Source organism: Drosophila busckii, chromosome X (genome assembly GCF_011750605.1).
Source record: "Drosophila busckii strain San Diego stock center, stock number 13000-0081.31 chromosome X, ASM1175060v1, whole genome shotgun sequence".
Taxonomy (NCBI): domain Eukaryota; kingdom Metazoa; phylum Arthropoda; class Insecta; order Diptera; family Drosophilidae; genus Drosophila; species Drosophila busckii.
Genome location: NC_046608.1, coordinates 5,960,128 through 5,979,252, shown reverse-complemented (window position 1 = coordinate 5,979,252; position 19,125 = coordinate 5,960,128). Strand labels below are relative to the sequence as shown.

At 39.1% G+C, this 19,125-nt stretch overlaps 1 protein-coding gene across 7 annotated transcripts; it reads left to right on the top strand.

Annotated features, from left to right (window-relative positions):
• The first annotated feature begins 2,368 nt into the window (after nucleotides 1-2,368).
• On the top strand, nucleotides 2,369-18,880 carry LOC108606413 (syntaxin-binding protein 5). Of its 7 annotated transcripts, none has more exons than XM_017996498.2 (23): nucleotides 2,381-2,561; nucleotides 2,844-2,941; nucleotides 3,015-3,203; nucleotides 3,271-3,405; nucleotides 3,759-3,822; nucleotides 3,909-4,116; nucleotides 4,195-4,270; nucleotides 4,338-4,492; nucleotides 4,569-4,750; nucleotides 5,212-5,376; nucleotides 5,465-5,773; nucleotides 5,852-5,991; nucleotides 6,711-6,888; nucleotides 13,950-14,523; nucleotides 16,324-16,440; nucleotides 16,903-17,025; nucleotides 17,102-17,221; nucleotides 17,301-17,714; nucleotides 17,779-17,887; nucleotides 17,953-18,039; nucleotides 18,112-18,207; nucleotides 18,271-18,395; nucleotides 18,471-18,880. In XM_017996498.2, exons 1-23 carry the CDS (start codon nucleotides 2,439-2,441, stop codon nucleotides 18,725-18,727), a joined length of 4,044 nt encoding a protein of 1,347 aa, XP_017851987.1. In that variant the 5' UTR covers nucleotides 2,381-2,438; the 3' UTR covers nucleotides 18,728-18,880. The 7 variants fall into 7 exon arrangements, with proteins under 7 accessions (XP_017851992.1, XP_017851991.1, XP_017851987.1 ...); XM_017996497.2 differs by lacking the exon at nucleotides 13,950-14,523 and adding an exon at nucleotides 9,726-10,596; XM_017996500.2 differs by having other exon boundaries at nucleotides 2,382-2,561; nucleotides 13,950-14,163.
• Nucleotides 18,881-19,125: the final 245 nt, after the last annotated feature.

The window sequence follows — 19,125 nt, the reverse complement described above, 5'->3', positions numbered from 1 at the left end:
ACACATGCATATTGTAGACGAAGGAGCCAATGTCGTTGAAAACGACGCCACTCCGCCGTAAGTGGCAACCAGCTACGGGCATCCAACAGCAGCAGGCAGCAGCAGCAGCTTCAGTAGCCAACTAACCTAGCTAACAACCAGCAGCATAAAATAGCAGCAGCAGCAGCAGCAGCCGCAGTAGCAGCAGCAGCAGCAGCAACAGCAGCAGCATCATTAATATATTTTTTCGTCTTCGTATATCCGTGTGTATTTTTTGTTTGTTCGTGTGTATGCGGACTCTGAATTTCGACTCCGTTAGACGTTGCTTACCTCTTGCTGTAGTCTCTCGTATGTGCTACGCTCTGTGTCTCTGTGTGTGTGTGTGTGTGTTTTTTTTTCTAGTGAAAAATCAATTGATACACATATTTTTTGTTATTTGTGCTAAAATTTAATAAGCAGCTGCATTAACAATTGCAAAATTTGAAAACTTCTTTACTAAAATAACAAAACAACATATAAACAAATAAAAAGCTACAGTTTAGCAAATTGTGTTAATTTTTTTTGGTTCAATTTTTTTTATTGTTGTGCGCAAATAAAATATATAAAGCAATAAACTACATAATAATATAAAAAGAATGTAATAAACGCATGTGAGTAGCAACAAGCAAAGCAAAAGGTAAAGCTCAAGTACAAGAAGCTGTAAAGATTCGCTCGCGCTCACGCTCGCGCTCTCGCTCTTGATGTGTGTAAGAGTAAAAAATCTGTAAATCGAGGTTATCTATACATGCACACACACACACACACGCACACAGTAACAGTTGGGGGCGATGCTAGGCTGTGAGCAAGCCAGAGCGAGAGCGAGCGAGAGAGCGCGAGCGACGCGCGCTTTGAGCGTATTCAGCTTCCCTATTTTTAAGCGCCTGTTTACAAAACCAACAAGCAGCAGCAGCGACAGCAGCAGCAGCAGCAGCAGCAGCAGCAGCAATGGCATTTTAATCATCATTAGAACGTGCACACGCACAAGAATTTCAAAATGAGAAAACGCTAAGCTAAGCAAGGCAAATAGCAAAAGTCTAAGTGGCGTTAACGTAATTAATTAATTAATTAATTCTGCTGTTGTTATGCAACTACAGCTGCTGCATTGGCATTAATCAGCGACCTTTGCCACACTTTCGATTACTTCTGTGTGTGTGTGTGTGTGTGCACACGAAGTTTTACTGTACAAACAAATTCAACTCATGTCCATTGGCATTTGGGCAAAGCGTTTAGTCGGGGGAGCTCTGCAGGCTACACACGTTTATACGTTGTCGTCGGTCAGGCGCCGTCTCCTGTATATGTATGTATGTGTGTGTGTGTATCTGTTTGTGTGTGTGTTTGTTTGCGCAAATTAAATTTAAAGTATGCCAATGATTTGCGTTTCACTTTTTACTGTTGCGCACTGTCCTGACGACCCAGCGGCCCAACTATGCACCCCACATAAATAAATATACATACACACATATGTGTGTGTGTGTGTGTGTGTGTGTGTGTGTGTGTGTTGGTGTGTTCGTTTGTGTTTGACAAAGCGTAAACAATTGCAAATAAGAATAAGGCAACATGGCGACGTGCGATGAGTATGCGAAAAATCGATTTGTGTGCCATCCCAACAAATAATAGCCCCAACAACAATTGCAAATGTACATAGAGCCGCCCTCTCTCTCTCTCTCTCTCTCTGTGTGTGTGTGTGTGTGTGATGCAACATAATGTGCTGCAAACACCAGTTTTTAATTAACAGCAAACAAGGAGCAATAATAAAAGTAACAACAGTAGCTAAAGACTCTTGTCACTCTGGTCCACCCACCAGCGAACCAACCCAAACGACCACCCACCCAGGCAGTCCTTCGCTCTTGCCGAAGCTCTGCTCTCGCATTAAAAGCAGCAAAATCGTTGTCCTCGTTTTATATGTATTCCTCGCACCTTCTGCAACAATCTTTTGCAATTGAGCCCCCCCGCCCCCCTTCGCTCCACGCTCCACGCTGCTGAAGCAATCAACATTGAGTATCGAATGTTTAATAAATCAAATCAATTAAAACTGTTAGACACAATGCAAGGCTGAGAACAAAGCCAAGCCCAGTCAGTTGTCAATGCATTGACACTTTCAGTTTAATTACAATTTGCACTCGATATTGCCATATGGCAGCGGTCTTTTGTTCTTTCTAGGCCATGTTAGTAATCATTTCAATTTCTTTTACACTTGCAGCTCTCAATCGGACACTTTCTTATCTAAATTTCCCTTAAACTCTTTGACAACAACAACAAACACTTTGAATATTTATACATGTGGATTTTCAATGTAAAGGACATTTAAGCGCACACATATATATATACATATATATATATATATATATAGTTAGATAAATTTGTGAGAATATTCGCAGTAGCAGCAGCAGCAGGCTGGGAGAACGACTCATGTTAGAAAAATGAAAAAGTTCACATTCAAAGGAGTTCTAGATGGATTTCGACAAACTGTACAGCCGCAAGCCGCACGACAGGAACAGGAAATCCAGGAGCAACTCAAGGCCGACCACTTCACATTGAAAAAGGTAAGCGAGAAAGAGCGAGCGAGCTAGAGTGAGTGTGAGAATGAGAGTGAGAGTAGCAAGTGTTTTGACGTCTGTTGTAGCCAGCGAATGTTTTATTTGGTAGCTATATACTGATGAATCTATCATAAGACACACGCGGCTATAACAGTCACGTTCAGCAGTCAACGTACCAAGAATCTAATTAATTATTCAATCATTTCTGTTAACGCTTGTTCATTGCTTCAGTGCTTAACTTGATTATGTGCGTTTCTCTCTCTCTCTCTCTCTCTCTGTCCTTTGCAGACCTTTCGCCATGGCTTTCCATACTCACCCACATCCTTTGCCTTCGATCCAGTACAAAAACTATTAGCAATCGGCGATAAATCGGGTTACATACGCATGTAAGTAGGACAGGACATCAGCCCATATGCCTTTTGCTTTATTTGCAATATACATATTTGTGTCGCTTTTCAGTTTGGGACGTCCTGGCGTCGATGCACATGCCAAACATGAGGGCGAGTCCGAGTGCGCTGTGCTCTTTGCCCAGTTTTTGGTGAACGAAGGCGCTCTGGTCACCGTCACCGCCGATGATACAATACATTTGTGGAATATTCGCCAAAAGAATCCGCGCATTGTGCAGAGTCTCAAATTTCAACGCGAGCAGTAATTCAATTTCGTCTATGACGATGCCAACTGATTTATTTTAATTATTTGAATTCTTTGCTTTCAGTGTCACTTGCATACATTTACCCGTGGGCAGCAAATGGCTGTACGTGGGCACCGAGAAGGGAAACATACACGTCGTTCACATAGATACATTTGCACTTAGTGGATATATTATTAACTGGAATAAAGCAATTGAAGTGTAAGTGTCGCAATTGAAAAGGAGCACAATCAAAATCAATGTTCAATTCTTAGCATTGCAATTACATTAATTAAAGTTGTGTTTAAATATTTAAAATCAGTTGTTACTTCGCTTGAAACAAAAGCTATTCGAGCCATTCAAAATTCATTTTTATTATATTTTTTGTAATGTTGCGTAATTTCAAATCAGCGCATAATGTTGAATTTTTTACATCTAAAAATGCTTGTAATAGTCACAACGTAATCAAAATTTCATATAATCATTAGCTTTAGATTTATAAGCACCTATTGTTTATGCTATTTAAGAATATTCAAAATTTAGTTAACTTATGCTAAATTCTTTGCTCTTTTCAGGGTTAGAACTAGTCATCCAGGTGCTGTGATTGCGTTATGTGATAATCCATTGGATGCAAACAAGGTACAGTCCCGTCCCCTCCCATCCCATCCCATCCCATCCCATCCCATGAGCATTAAAAATGTTGACACTTAATTATTGCATTGCAGTTGCTTATTGCATTTGAATGTGGACTGCTGGTGCTGTGGGATCTGAAGGCGAAAGCCGCCGAGTTTCGATGGCAGGCAGCCGAGGCTGTCAAGTCCTTGGCCTGGCACTATGAAGGCAAATACTTTGTATCATCTCACACAGATGGCTCGATTTGTTCATGGCCCACAAAACTGCAGCCGAAGCCTCAATCGCAAGTGTGTCCGCATGGTAAGCAGCAGCTCAACTCATTTATAATTGTCCTTATATATATATATATATGTATATATATATAACTTTAACTTGCAGCTAAGATCAACAAGGATGGCAACGCGGAAAAATGTAAACCGATTTATAAAGTTGACTTGAAATCCAGCGCAACTGGGTAAATAATTAAATTGAATTGAATTGCGAGTTACAAGTTGCGAATTTTTATTGATTTTTGCTTGCAGCGAAACTTTTACTATTTTCTCTGGCGGTATGCCATCAGAGAAGGGCTCAAAATCGAATTGTATTACCGTTATGGTGGGGAAGACCACAACTGTTTTGGAAATGGAGCACGCTGTTTGCGATTTTATAACACTTTGCGAAAATCCCTGGCCTTGCGGTTAGTCGACATACACACATACACGTCTATATAGAGAATTGATTGATTGATGTGTCTTATATATATATATATATAGAAACCCAGGAACCATATGCGATAGCTGTGCTGCTTCAATATGACTTAGTATTAATAGACTTATTAACGCCCGGTTTTCCATGCTTTGAATCGCCTTATCCAATGGACTTACACGAATCACCTGTTACATGTTGCACATATTTAACCGATTGCCCATCGGATTTGGTTCCTGCTTTTTATTCTGTGAGTAACAGCAAAGAAATAATTTAATGTAATAGTTCAACTCATTTATATTAAAAAAGTTTAAAAATAGTCGAACGAATTTGAGAATACAAAATAAATTAATCTGCTTTGGATTATTTTTTTTTTAATATTTATAAGTATACATAAATAAAATATTTTTATATGTTTTGTTTTATAAAAATGAACGAGAAATTAACAAACAATAAGCAAAAAGAAATCGAACCTTGTAGACAAGCTTCTAGTATTTGTTTGCTATAGTTAATTTTAAATTATTTTGATTTCTTAGTAATCCACATAAGTTACATATCGATTATTATCGATTAACATAGTCAAGCAGTGAATTGCGCTGCTTTGTATGCTACATTTTCTGCCTTTTGAATTAGCTTAAAGCCTTTCAATGCGTTTAAGCTTACTCCAACCATTTACCTATTGAACTAACTTAGTTTTAATTCATTTTGCAGGTTGGTCGCACAACGACAAGTAAAAAAACTGGATTCTCAGAGCGTGAATGGCCAATATCGGGCGGTGAATGGTCCCCGGCGTCGTGCAGTTACTCAGAGATTGTCATCACTGGTCATCAGGATGGTAGCCTAAAGTTTTGGGACTCAGGAGCTGGCACACTACAGGTTCAAATTAACTTTTAATTGCTTATTTCAGAGAGTTAGTTTATAGGCTTAAAATTGCTAATTGCTAATTGAAATTGCTTGTCATTAGATTTTGTACAAACTGAAGACGGCTAAGATGTTTGAGAAGCCGCGTCATGTGAGCCATACGGATAACGATAATCCATTGGCGGTGCATTTGATATTTTTGTGCTCGGAGTCGCGTCGCTTGTGCGTCGCCGGCGCCATGGGCCAGGTAATGTTGTTCAAATTTCGCAAGGTCGAGTCCACATCAGAGGTGCTGGTGCTGGAGATACCAATACTCTATGAGAACTTTGATGACATTTATGGCACCAGTCCGGAGTGTGATTTCCTCACCGGCCATCAGGTGCAGAAAACTGAATCTAGCGATTCGGATAAAGTGAGTGTGAGACAGAAAGAGCCAAAAAGCGAAACTGCCGTGTATATATTTAATTCAAATTGCTTGCTCTCAAAACAGACGGAGTGCACATTGAAGGTGCGTTTTGGTGCCCAGCGCAAGCCGCCGGGCTTTCAATCTCAGTTGATTTGCCTGACCACGGGCCCAAATCGCCGAACCGTGCAGGTGACTTCACTTTGCATCAACTCTAGTTACGGCCTGTAAGTAAACGTAGTGCCCAAACCCAAACCCAAACACCAGCATACACACCATACCCAAAACACTTGCACTCACACACTCACACTCACACATACACACACATACACACACATACACACACACGGACTATAAGGATTCAAATTAGTGCAGTACTTACTTAGCTTGTGTTCGTATCAAATTGTGCATGACGTTCGCTGAAAGCGCCTGAGACTGCTAATAGACTAAACTAGTGAAGAAACAAAAAAAAAAACACAAATCTTAATGTAATTTTAGGTAACGTAACGTAACGTAACGTAATCCTCTGCCCCAGCCTACATAACATACATACTAAATCCAAGGACCGTATTCTTTGCTTAGAGAAACGTGCGCACCCCGCTTATATTTAAATGTGTGTGTATTTTTATTTTGTAGTCGATGCAACAGTTGACAGCTACTCGCTGCTTGCTACTCGCTACTCGCTAGTCGCGTTACTGTTTCCATTAGTTAGTCTCGAGATTAGTTAGTAATCACTCTTCAGCTCTCAATGGACTTAACGACAAATAATGTGTGTGTGTGTGTGTGTGTGTGTGTGTGTCTGTCTGTCTGTGTGTATGTGTGTGTCATACATACAGTTTTAAATTTATTGTTTCTTTTGTTCTCTCGCTCTCGGGTTTGCCTTTTTTATTTGTATGCCGTTATTTTTGTTGACATGATGCGGTGTGTTTTTCTTTTCTGTTTTTAGAATGGCTTATGGTACCGAATATGGACTTGTCATAATTGATATAATCCAAAAAATTTGCCTATTGAGTGTTGCATGTCCCGATCTTTATGGCGCACACGATCCCTACTCGCGAACACCAAAAAGTCCCAAACGCATTGAGAACAAAGAGGAGCAGAGCCGTTCGCCCAGTTCAGATCAGGTAAGTGTTTGATGCTTGACCAAAGCTTTAACCGATTCAAAAGATTGAGATCGCTGATCGCGCCGATCGCTAATCTAATCGATTGATTGGTCGATTGATTGATCAATGATTGATGATGCTGCTGTTCTAGCAGTGAAACACACACACACACAACCACAAAAGAAAATATAAGAAGAATATCCACACACATACACAGACACACACACACATACACATACACTTACACCTAAAGTTGTTTAGACAATGCTAGCGCCATTAAGTATGGTATAATTTTTCAATACACACACAAACACAATAATATTTACTACTACTATATACGATTTTTTTCCAATACGTACATAATTTTTTGAGCCTACAAATGATTCAACGCCGTCTTTCATCAAACGTGCATACACATAAACTATTTTTATAAAACTATCTATATATATATATAAACAAGTATATTTAAAGTTATGTACTTATAATAATAATAACAATAATATTAATATCAATATCAATATATTATATGCTATGTATGCATTGATTTGTTTTGTTTTGCTGATGGAAATAATTCGAACTAATTAATAATTAGCAATCAAATAGTAATCCTTTTTCTTAAAATCTAAAACTAAATGTGTTTATTATTTTATATACACACACACAAACACACACACACATATATGCCCAGCTACATTTAAAATTATTGATTTGATTTATACACGCAACACAGGCCTCTCTCTCTCTCTCTCTCTCTCTCTTTCTATATAACTCTGCTTCTGTTTCTCGACGCTCTAGTGCGTAGCTACCTCAATATATACTTATATTTTATCTTTCATTAATTGAACATATTGAGAGCAGAAACCTTCTTACAATTTTATACGTTTCTTAATTTTGTTATTTAACGCTTAAGTAAAAATTATTTATTTGTAGCCTAATTAGAGTTTAGTAGCATGTTAGCATTATCTTGTCGACCTAACCATTTTTTTGTTTTCTTTTCGAGCGATAATCGATGCGAAGTTCTTTTTGCAAGACAAAAACTGCTGGCGGACTTTCCTAACTTCTTCTAATTTCCACTTCGAAATACTAGTTTAGACTTAACTTGCTCTTCCCGAGTCGTGCTCTCGCTCTTGCTGTCTGTTTAACCAAATAGATTTTGTCTAAAAATAAAACTAAACTCTGATCATTTTGAAAAGAAGTAAAATCCCAAGCTGATTAGATTAGGGCAGCGTTACTTCTCTCTCTCTCTGTCTCTTTCTCGCTGTCGCTGTCTATTTAACTATTTCTCTATCATCCCTCTGTCTGTCTCTCTCTCTCACACTCTCTTTCTCTTGCTCTTTGTGTATACTAAATTTGAATTAAAATTTTAATGCATTTTAAACTAACGCACAAGTGTAAGCATGGTAAATCTTAATATTGATTGATTGTTTGATTGAGTTAACTGTAAGAGCTACAACAACAACAACAACAAAAACTACAAAACAAACATAAACATCCAAATATCATCATTATTAATTATGCCGTAGTTTATGGGACGTACGTATCTGTGTATGTTTCATTGAATATAAAAAGTAAAACATATTCATTATCACCTCGCGACCAATTCATAATTTGCAGTCATCATCGATTTGCCATTTGATTGATTGATTGACTTGAACGTTGTATGTGTGTATCTCTCTCTCTCTCTCTCTCTCTATCTCTCTCAATACCTGCTCACACACACTCTCTCTCTCTCTCTCTCTCTCTGTCTCTCACTCTCTATTTAACTAACTAACTAACCAAGCAACAATAACAATAACAATGAAAACATAACTAATAAACTCCGAAAACTTAAACCTGTAGAAATTTGAACGTTTTAACGATTGATTGATTGATGTGTATATGTGTGTACGTATGTATGTATATGTATATTTTTTCATTCTTTTATAATTGATCGTACGGCCTGATGTTTATCATACATACTCAACATTTGCATTTGCTGCTAATTCTCCCATTGACAAGAAGCAACAAACAAACAAAACAAAACAAAAATTACAACAAATGTAAGAAACACACCTAACTACACACACACAACTACAACTGTTATACACATAACAGCAACACTAATTGATTGAACATCTATTCATTTAACTATTAACTATTCGAAAGCGTTTTCGATTTCGCTTATTTATTGTATGTACAATATATGATTAACAAACTGAAATCTAAATCTAATTCTAAATCTTATTGCATTCTTAAATTGTATTTGCCTGTGTGTGTGTGTTTGTATGTCACATAGCTGTGTCATAGCTGTTATACGTTATATCGTATAGCAGATTTAGCATAAATAAGAACGTTGCCTAAACTTCCCCTCAGTTAATTTAAATTTTGGACCCCCCGAACTCACCCCGCCCGAACTCTACACACCAAACCCCAAAACAATTTATCTTATGTGTACAGTTCAATTTTAAAACCTAACCTACAAATAATACTCTAAAACGCAAAAGGTTTCAAATTCAAATAATGTATACTAATTTTTTTTTTTAAACAAGTCAAGGACTTGCGATCTAGCAGCTAAGCAAAGTTTATGTATATTCGATGTATGTGTGCACGCAAGCGAATTCGAACTCGAATTCGAACTCACAAGAGAGAGAGCGCAGTCGCTCGCTCTTCGCTTTGCTTCGCTTACGTGCACACATACATGCAAACATTTTATATATTTACGTACGTATTTGGTTTGAGGCTTTGCTTGGATCTGTACGCCCCCATTTTTTGATGTTTGCGCGTAATTGAATTTACCTGCATACATTTGTTAGCACTACGTACGTATTTGTATATAACTGTGACAAAAACAAACCCCTCCCATCCCACCTACCATCTAGCTAAACGACACAACAAGCCCGGACAGTCCATCGATCGAGTATATACCCGAGGCGAACGAGCCGCCGATCAGTGCAAGTGCAATGACCACAAATGCTGCTGCAAATGAATCGAGACCCACATCGCCAAGCCCAGCAGCGGAGACTGCAACTGCAACGGCAACTGGGCAGATCATTAATAGCTCCAAGGAGGCGCTTGTCAGTGGCGCAAATGCTGCTACGGCGGCGGCAATGGCGGCGGCCAAGAGTCCGCAGCGCGAGGAGGGCGCAAATCCTTCAGATCGCCGCAAATCCATGTCATGGAAAACGTTCAATTTGAAGCGTCAATTATCAAAAGTCAATATGAAAATCGGCGGCAGCCTCAATGTCAATCAGGAACTCGAGTCCATACGCAACAATTCGGCAATTTTCTATGCGCCCAAAGAGACATCGCCCGAGGGAGCCGCCGCAGCCGGCGATGATGCAGCCGCTGAAGCGCTCGAGTGCCGGGAGGAGGATGTGGGCTTGGCAACGGCAACGGCTCAGCTCAATTGTGATACAAGTGCCGGCGAGTTTGCCACGGTCGGTGCCACAGTTGTGGGCAAGCGTGTGGAGTTTGAGCAGCAGCCGCCGCCGCCGCCGCCGCCAGACCAAGGCGAGCGACCAAGCAATTTGCCCTTGAGCGAGCAACAGCAGCAGCAACAGCAAATGCCGCTCAAGCCGGCACGGCAGAAATTCAAAGAGAAGTCGCGCGATCAGCGCCTGCTCTCAGTGCCAAACATCAAGTATCAGCCGCGGGAGCAACGCGGCATGGGTATTGCCATTGGAGGCGGTGGGCGGGCCAATAAAAACGATGTGTCGCCGCTGATGAGCGGGAGCCTAACCAAAAAGATACGTAAGTATGAAAACAAAAAAAACCAAAAAAAAAACAAAAGCAAAACCAAGCAATGAAAAAACAAAAACATAAATTCCTCTATGTACATAAAATAAAATGAAAAAACCTCGCGCGTCAAAAAAAAACACCCACTCCCCACCCTCCCCACGCTAGCAAAAATAATAAAAATGAGAGCGCGAGAGTAAAAAAAAAGTAACTGCGAGCAACGTGCGCTATAGTGAGAGTGATCGCGAGAGAGTCCGCGGACTTCAAAATTGCTTCAAAATCAAAAAACCAACGCATACCAATACATACACACATACATGCATACACACGCGCACTCTCAGCCATAAACACATACAAACATAAAATACTCACAGCTGATTTACCATGTTGTCAACTTTTGGGCGTTCATTAGAGTTCTGTGTGTGTGTGAGTGAGTGTGTGCTCGCTCTCTCTCTCTCTCTCTCTCCCACTCTCTCCCTCTCTCTTTCTGTATTAAATAGTTTGAATTGTCCTCTAGGGCGCCCCCCACCCACTCTCTATGTGTCTGCCACTCCTCCCCACCCACAAAATGGAAACTGCTTTTGTATGTCGTAGTTAATTTTGTTGTAGCCTAGCATAGACCAAAGCGCCCCCCAACCACCCACCTCGCAATTCCAACAATTGTTGAGAATTGTTGTTATCTATATATATGTGTGTGTGTATATGTTGCAGCTACAGTAAGCACTCGCTAAGGTATAAACAGTTCTAGGTAGCGACTTTCGTCGGCGAGCGTCAACTGTACTTTGTATATAACTATACTACTATATGTAAATTATGTTTTTCTTTTGTTTATTGTTTTGTGTTTTTATGAGCATTTTGTCTAGCGTAGCATTTGTATTGGTTTTGTTTGGCTTTAAGCTACCAATGAAACTGTTAATAAGAACGAGTAACAATAAAACGCTTTGCACTCAGTTATAAATCTTTACTATATACAGCAAAAACAAAAAAAAAAAAAAACAGCAACAATAAATCAATAATAAAATAAAATAAAAACTCAACAGCAAAAACAACAACAACAACAACAACAACAATAATAAATCAACAACAAGCAATGCAAATTTTTGAAATGAAATGAAAATCATGAAAATTTCTTATCTATCCCTTCTTTCTCCAAACTGTTAACACCAACTAGGCAACGGATGCAGAAGAGCTGCAATACAACTGCCTTTATGTGATTGTATGGAAGTTCTTTGGTAATTCATTCTATCAACAACAACAACAACAACAACAACAACAACATATACACCAACAACATATACACCAACAACAATAACAATCAGCACACAATGACAATCACACACACGCACACACACACACAATACGCATAGATGCAACTAACAAATATAAGTAGTAGTCTGACCTTGTATACGACCCTATGACCCGCCCCGCCCCACCCCCTCAAACACCTTATCCAAACCTTGCTCCAGACGAAATGAAATGCCCTTGCAACGGCAACTCACAGATATTTCGTAGCCAGAACTAGTGTGCAGTATGTCTCTCTCTCTCTCTCTCTCTCACTGAAAAACACTCTCACTCTCTCTCTCTCTCTCTCTCTGTGTAACTCTGTCTCTGTCTGTCTACTCGCATCTACATCTATGTATAAGTATTAAGTGTACACTTGTATTTTTAGTATGCATAACTGTTGTTGTCTACAAAATACCAAATTTAAATTTAAAATTAACAAACACAACAAAATCAAAACCCACACAAACACTCTCTCTCTCTCTCTGTGTATGCACTGTGCAAAGTATTATGTGAATAAGTACACACACACACACACACACAAATACATACATCTACATACTCTCACCTATGATAAACTTTTGTCTAACAATAAAACTTGCATTTGATTGTTGTAACATTTTGTACACATCTGTGTGTGTGTGTTTGTCTATTGTAAGCAAACTTAAGCTAAGGGTCGATCTCACATATATGATCGTACGATCAGCCGCAGAGCTATGTGTATATATATAGATATGTATATATAATCCAACCAACACCCACATCCACACCCACAGCCACAGCCACAGCTAAAGTTAAAGCGGCAAGCACAACTCAAACAACTCAAATTATGTATAAAACTTGTAAACTTTTGTGTCCTAAAGTTAATATTTACTATATATAACTGTCTGTCAATGTCGTAACTGCTGTGTGTGTGTCGAATCGAATGTTTGTTATCGATCGCCCAAACGATAACTGCCCAGCGACTGTTTTTGTTCCATGTGTATGTCTGTGTGTCTGTGTGTGCGTGCGTGTGTGCGTTTTAAAATTTAATCTATTGTTATCTATTGTGTTTTCTGGCTTTTGTGCATTTTCATTTTTGTCATCGATCATCGATAAGGTTACACGCTTATTTATCGTTGCTTTATTTGCTGCCAGCCCCAAAACCAAAACCCCCAAGACATATGTACAAAGTGCTCACACACACACACATACACACTTACTTGTTGCACAATTTTAAAAGCTTTTTGTTATCGATAAGTATCGCTGTTTTGCGCCAAAAACACGCTATATTCTTATTACCGTTATTTAAGAATCATTGTAAATTACTTATCCAACAAACATGTACCCAAAAAAAAAAATATATATATATATATATATATTTATAACAAGTACATGACAATGTACATTACTATTCACATATTTGTATATCTTACTACTCGTTGACGTTTCTTGTTCTTGTGTTCACACATATGTATATATTTACATATGTATGTGTTTCATTTGCCGTCACATAGTTAATCAGTCACATATTCAACATTTAGTATGCTTTCTCTCTCTCTCTCTCTCTCTCTCTCTTTTATACTCTCTTTCGCATACATAAGTTTGCGTTAGCACCAGCAATCAAACCTTGATCAGCACCTCCTCTCTCTCTGCTTCTTCTTATTCACTCACAAGCATCAAACACACACACACACATACATACATGCTAACATTTGGGCAGTCAAAAGCTTTCTATCTATCTCACTCATACACTCTCTGTTTTGGCATTTGTGTTAATTCGTTTGGTTTTCTTCAACACAAAAGTATGCTACACTTTTTATGTTTCCAACACACACACACACGAACTTGCACAGCAATTTAAAGTAGCAAAAGCAACTAGAAACAACAAACAACACACAAAACAAAAGACAACAACTAAAATATAGTTGAATAGAATCTACTTATGTATGAAAACTCACACACTCACACACACACACACAACAAAGAACAACAACAATGAAATGATGCTCCATTCAATCATTTAGTGCATTTATCTCTCTCTTTCTCTCCTTCTCTCTGTGTGTATCTCTCCTCTCCGTTATTATTGTTTATTTACAATTGACTAGATCAACGGCGGAACTGCCGGCAATGCGAATGCGGCAAACGTTGCAACGCAACAGCAGCAACAACAGCAGCAACAACAACAACAGCAGCAGCAGCAACAACAGACGATTGGCAGTGATGCTTTAGCTACATCGACATCGACAGCGACTCCAGCAGCAGCAGCGTCGGCGGCGGCAGCTCTAGGGCCGTCTGGCGTTTATGGTGCGGACGATGCAGGTGCGGGTGTTGCTAGTGGCAGTGTTGGTGTTGGTTGTATTGGTAGTGTTAGTGCCAAAGCTGGTGTTGGCGGCACAGGTGCGGGCAGCAGCGTTGGCGGCGGCGGCAGCGGCAGCGTTGATCAACAGCAGCAGCAGCAACAGCAACAACAATTGCAACATCAAATCTCGAATACAGCTTCGTTCGATGCTGAGGCAGCATTGTCGCTGGCGGAGGGATTCGGAGGGGCATGCGGTGGTGCTGCAGGTGCGCATCAACATCAATATCAGCATCCGTATCAGCATCAGCATCAAACATCCGTTATACAGCAACAGCAGTCAGTGACATCGTACGAGTCCCTAAAAAAGTCCAAATCACAAGGTGGGAGCACAACAGAGCACTGTTAACAGCCACCAACAAAAGAACTCCATCCAGAACAACAACAACAACAACAACAAATAACAACTACAACAATCAAAATACAAGAACAACAGCAACAACAATTAGTACTACTGCACCACAAATACCAAAGCATATTTCTCTATCTCTCTCTATCTATCTCTCGCTCTCGCTCGCTCGCTCGCTAAAAAAAAAAAACTTATAATAACTATTATTATATGAACAAAATGTTGATTGTGTAAGCGCACAAAAGCACACACACACACACACACATGCATACATATACAATTACATACACACACATACATGCATACATACATACATATATGTAGGTATTTTGAATGGCACTCAAATCGAACTTTCTTTCCCAACAGCAGCACGTTGCTTGTGGTTTGTCTCTCTCTCTCTCTCTCACACACACACACACACACACACAGACGTACACATATATGTACTTTAAGTAACTCTCTCTCTCTCTCTTATGCTCATTCTCTCTCTTTCTACTCTCGCTACAAGTGTAGCAGCGTTTGCAGTAAACGCCTTTGACTTTTAATATTCAATTTGTTTTCGTTTTTTTTTTACGTTTTGAGTTTATTCTGTGATTTGACGTGCAATTTTGATGGCTTGGTTGTTGGTTGATACTGGGTTGTTGGGCTAGGAATGTGGCTGTGGATCACTCGCTCGCTCGCTCTCTCTCTCTCTCTGTCTCTCTCTCGCTCGCTCGCTCGCTCATGTTGTACTCACTCTCTTTCCTACCCACACACACAATTTTTGGCCTGATTCGACACACACACACACACACATTGATCAAGCACACATTACACTCACACATAGACACACCAGCCACCCACACATATGTATACAACAGTTGCACCCACACTGAAAGTCTGTCTCGCTCGCTCGCTCGCTCGCTCGCTCTCGGTATTTGTGCACGCTTCTAATTAGCAACAACAGCAACAACTAACTGCAACATATACATGCAACATAGCTCGACTAATTTTGCATTGACGAAAGTATTTTTGCATAGTTCACACACACACACACACATACACACTCTCTCTCTCTCTCTCACACACACACACACACAATCCGCTGCAACTAAACAAGGACCTTTAATTGGCCTTGCAATCGAACAAGAATAATTATACTGCGTATTAACAACTGCATGCAGTTCTGCTGCTAATCCACACCAATACTAATACACACACACACTAACACACACACATACACATACATATACTCGCTTACATTAAGACAAATATCACAACGAACATACAAGCAAAACAAATGCTAATTGGCAGCCTAGTGAAATTAGTGCAGCAAAAATACAATTAATTTTCGAATCTCATATTCAAAACAAAAAAAAAAAAAAAATAAGCAACAACAAATTTTATATCTAATTATTAAGCAAGCAAAAGTTATGCCTACTACCGCCCGCCGCTTTTACTCTATCACTCTCTCTATATCTATCTATCTATCTCTCTATCTCTCTATCTCTCTATCTCTCTATCTCTCTATCTCTCTCTCTCTCTCTCTCTCAACTTTTTTTCTTTGTTTAATTGTCTCACTCTCTCTCTCTCTCTTTCTATTTTTCTCTCTCTCTCTCTCTCTCTCTCTTTTTACCTTTCTACTAATTTTTATCACTTTCACGCTCTTATGCTCAAAACTCTCTTTGGTTAACTTAATTTTGTTGAATTTGTCACATGGATGAAATCCATCAATTAAACATATGTACATATATATATCTTTTCGTTTCTATCAACAATATATACTGACTTACAGATAAACTGGATGGCACCTTTTCAAGATCCAGATCGTCATCAATGTCCAGCATTGATATGTCTTCCTCTGAATCTGTTACCTGTCTAGCTTTCATTGAAAGTTATGCAAAACGCAATGGTAAGTCAATTTTAATAACTTAATTACATCCAAAAGAGATTTCGTCACTTCCCATTTTGAAAACCAGTTTTGGCTCTGAATCAGAGCAAAATCTAGACACACAAAATTATAAATTCAAAATTTATGCACTTATATAGTCCAACGATAGTTTCTAATTAAGCTAAGAGCATGACTTTTATTCCAAATGTGATAAACGATTAATTAATTGTGAGAAAAAAAAAAAGTCAAAGTTCAAAGTCTAAAATTATATTTATTTTGAATGCATTAAACAATTAAATCTTGTTAGTTGAGATATTATACAAAAGCATCGAAGCAGCTGCATCAAATACAATAACTTTTATAAATTAAATTTAGTATAGCATAATGGATGTTGCACAGAGTTATTATTAAATATCTTATACTATTTTATATATATTTATATTTATTTATATATACGTATGCATATAATCTTGGTTCTTGCAGATATTCTGACGCTTGTTCCTACTTTGTGGATTGGAACTAGTTTCGGTTCGATATTGACATTGTTCATTACAATGCCTGAACGTGATGTGCGCAAATCTCAACCAGTATTGGTTACAATAAACGGTAAGATGCTGGCACACTTTATATAACTCTCTCTCTCTCTATGTGTCTATATATACCATACGATATATATTTATAGGCGGACCCGTAGTGCGACTCAAAGGCTCCATAACTTCCATGTCTTTTTTAGACTCATACGGCTCGTTAATACCCTATACATTTGAGCCCTGGCGTGACGAGAATCGCGATAAGAAAGATCGTAATTAGAGCAATGAAATTAGTTTGGGGCATAGTAAATATTTTGTTACTAACTTATGATTTGGGCTTCTTCTTGACAGGCACACCCACTAAGAGCAGCAGCCGCACTAGTCCGACTTTCACACCAACAACTGCCAATACAATATCAAATCCTTCGGTGGCTGGCGGTGCTGGAAATATCAGTGGTACAAGCGCAGGCAGTAGTGGCGCTGGTGGGGCGGGCGGTGCTGGTGGCGCTGCAGGTGTCGTTGGACCAGGTGGCAGTGGCGGCGGCGCTGGCGTAGCGGGCGGCATGAGCAGCAGCAGCGCTAGCAGCAGCGGCATAAGTGGCAGCGTTAGCACTGGCTTGGAAACACTCACCGATCGACAATATATCGTAATCGCTAGCGAAAAGCAAACAAAAGTCTTCGATGTGGCAAATCAGTGCTGCATTAATCGCATACAATTATCGGAAATGGACTTTGCAGTCAAGGCAGAAACTATTACGATGAAAGGTGAATAGCTAGACACACACACACACATCCAATATAATTATTATAAATATACGATTTTATACAGATGGCTCTTGCTTAGCAACCTATCTTTCGAATGGCCATCTAATGGTACATAGTCTTCCTAGTCTAAAGCTGTTATTGGACACTGATTTCTTACCACTTATGGACTTAAGGTGAGTCCACTCCACGCGCCCATAGCCGCAAGCATGCAAAATTAAAGCTTTTGTTTTTCCCCAAGTTTTCAAACCAAATGTAAACAGGGAATTGTGGATCCAATGCTTTCAATATGGGGTCAACAGTTCATTGTTCATGAAGATACAACTCAGTAAGCAGCCCTAAGATTCAATTTGCTTGAATCATCTCGTCCTAATCTCTCATTGCTTAAATTTCATTTCAGAATATCAAAAATATTTTGCTTTAGTCATAAAGGTCATGGATTGTACATGGCATCGCCCACCGAAATTCAAAAATTCACGATATCATCGGAATTTTGGTAAGTTCAATGTTTAAACTGCCTATACAATAAAAAATATAACTCTTTTCCTTATTCCTGCAGTCAATTTATTTTGGAGATGATGGGTGAGTTATACACCGTACAGGAAATGCCCGAGCAGCCGAAGGAGGGTTTCTTTAAAGGTCTGTTTGGCGGTGGTGCCAAGCTTTTGGATCGCGAAGAGTTGTGTAAGTTGATCAGACAATGAAATTAAACCGAATATCAACATTTATCTCTCTTTCTCTATTTATATTTCCATCCAGTTGGTGAACAAAGCGGGAAAGCAAATCGTTCGGTTGCCCGGCATATACCCGGCCCGAATTTGGATCAGCTTGGTCAACGTGCTTCCACAGCCGCATCGGAAATTAGCCGTGCGCATCAGTTGGCCATGGAGCGTGGCGAGAAGCTCAATTTGTTGGAGGAGCGGGCCGAGCGTATGGCCAATACAGCTCAAGATTTCAGCGGTACAGCGCATCAATTAATGCTTAAATATAAAGACAAAAAGTGGTATCAGTTGTAAAATATCTATTTTAGGAGCCAATTCTACCACAGTTATTGTAATATTGCTTTTATAACACTTTCTACTACATTACGAGTAAAGTACACTTATTTAATTTCTGTTTTCAAGTCGTCACGTTATTTACAAAAACCAAAAACAACAAAAAAAAAACAAACAAACAAAAAAACTGTTTTTAATAAAAATATATAGACCAAAAAAAAAACATATATTTTATTATTGAAATTCATACGAAAGGCTGATAGCGACATAAGTCAGAGCTTATTAAATTAATCCAAGCCACTTAGTCACTGTGTGGAAAAACCAACTATTGTGGTTATACTATATTTCATAGGATGATATTATAATGAAGCTAATAACACTGTTAAATGTTTTTAGTTAGTCACTGGAAGTCTAAAGCT

What these genes read in the sequence shown, in the direction of transcription:
- LOC108606413 (XM_017996497.2), top strand. Translation starts at nt 2,439, where the DNA reads ATGAAAAAGTTCACATTCAAAGGAGTTCTAGATGGATTTCGACAAACT. An exon ending in GAGCCTAACCAAAAAGATAC is followed by an intron (nt 10,597 to 16,323) that starts GTAAGTATGAAA and finishes ACTGACTTACAG; the next exon opens with ATAAACTGGATGGCACCTTT. An exon ending in TTACCACTTATGGACTTAAG is followed by an intron (nt 17,888 to 17,952) that starts GTGAGTCCACTC and finishes TTTTTCCCCAAG; the next exon opens with TTTTCAAACCAAATGTAAAC.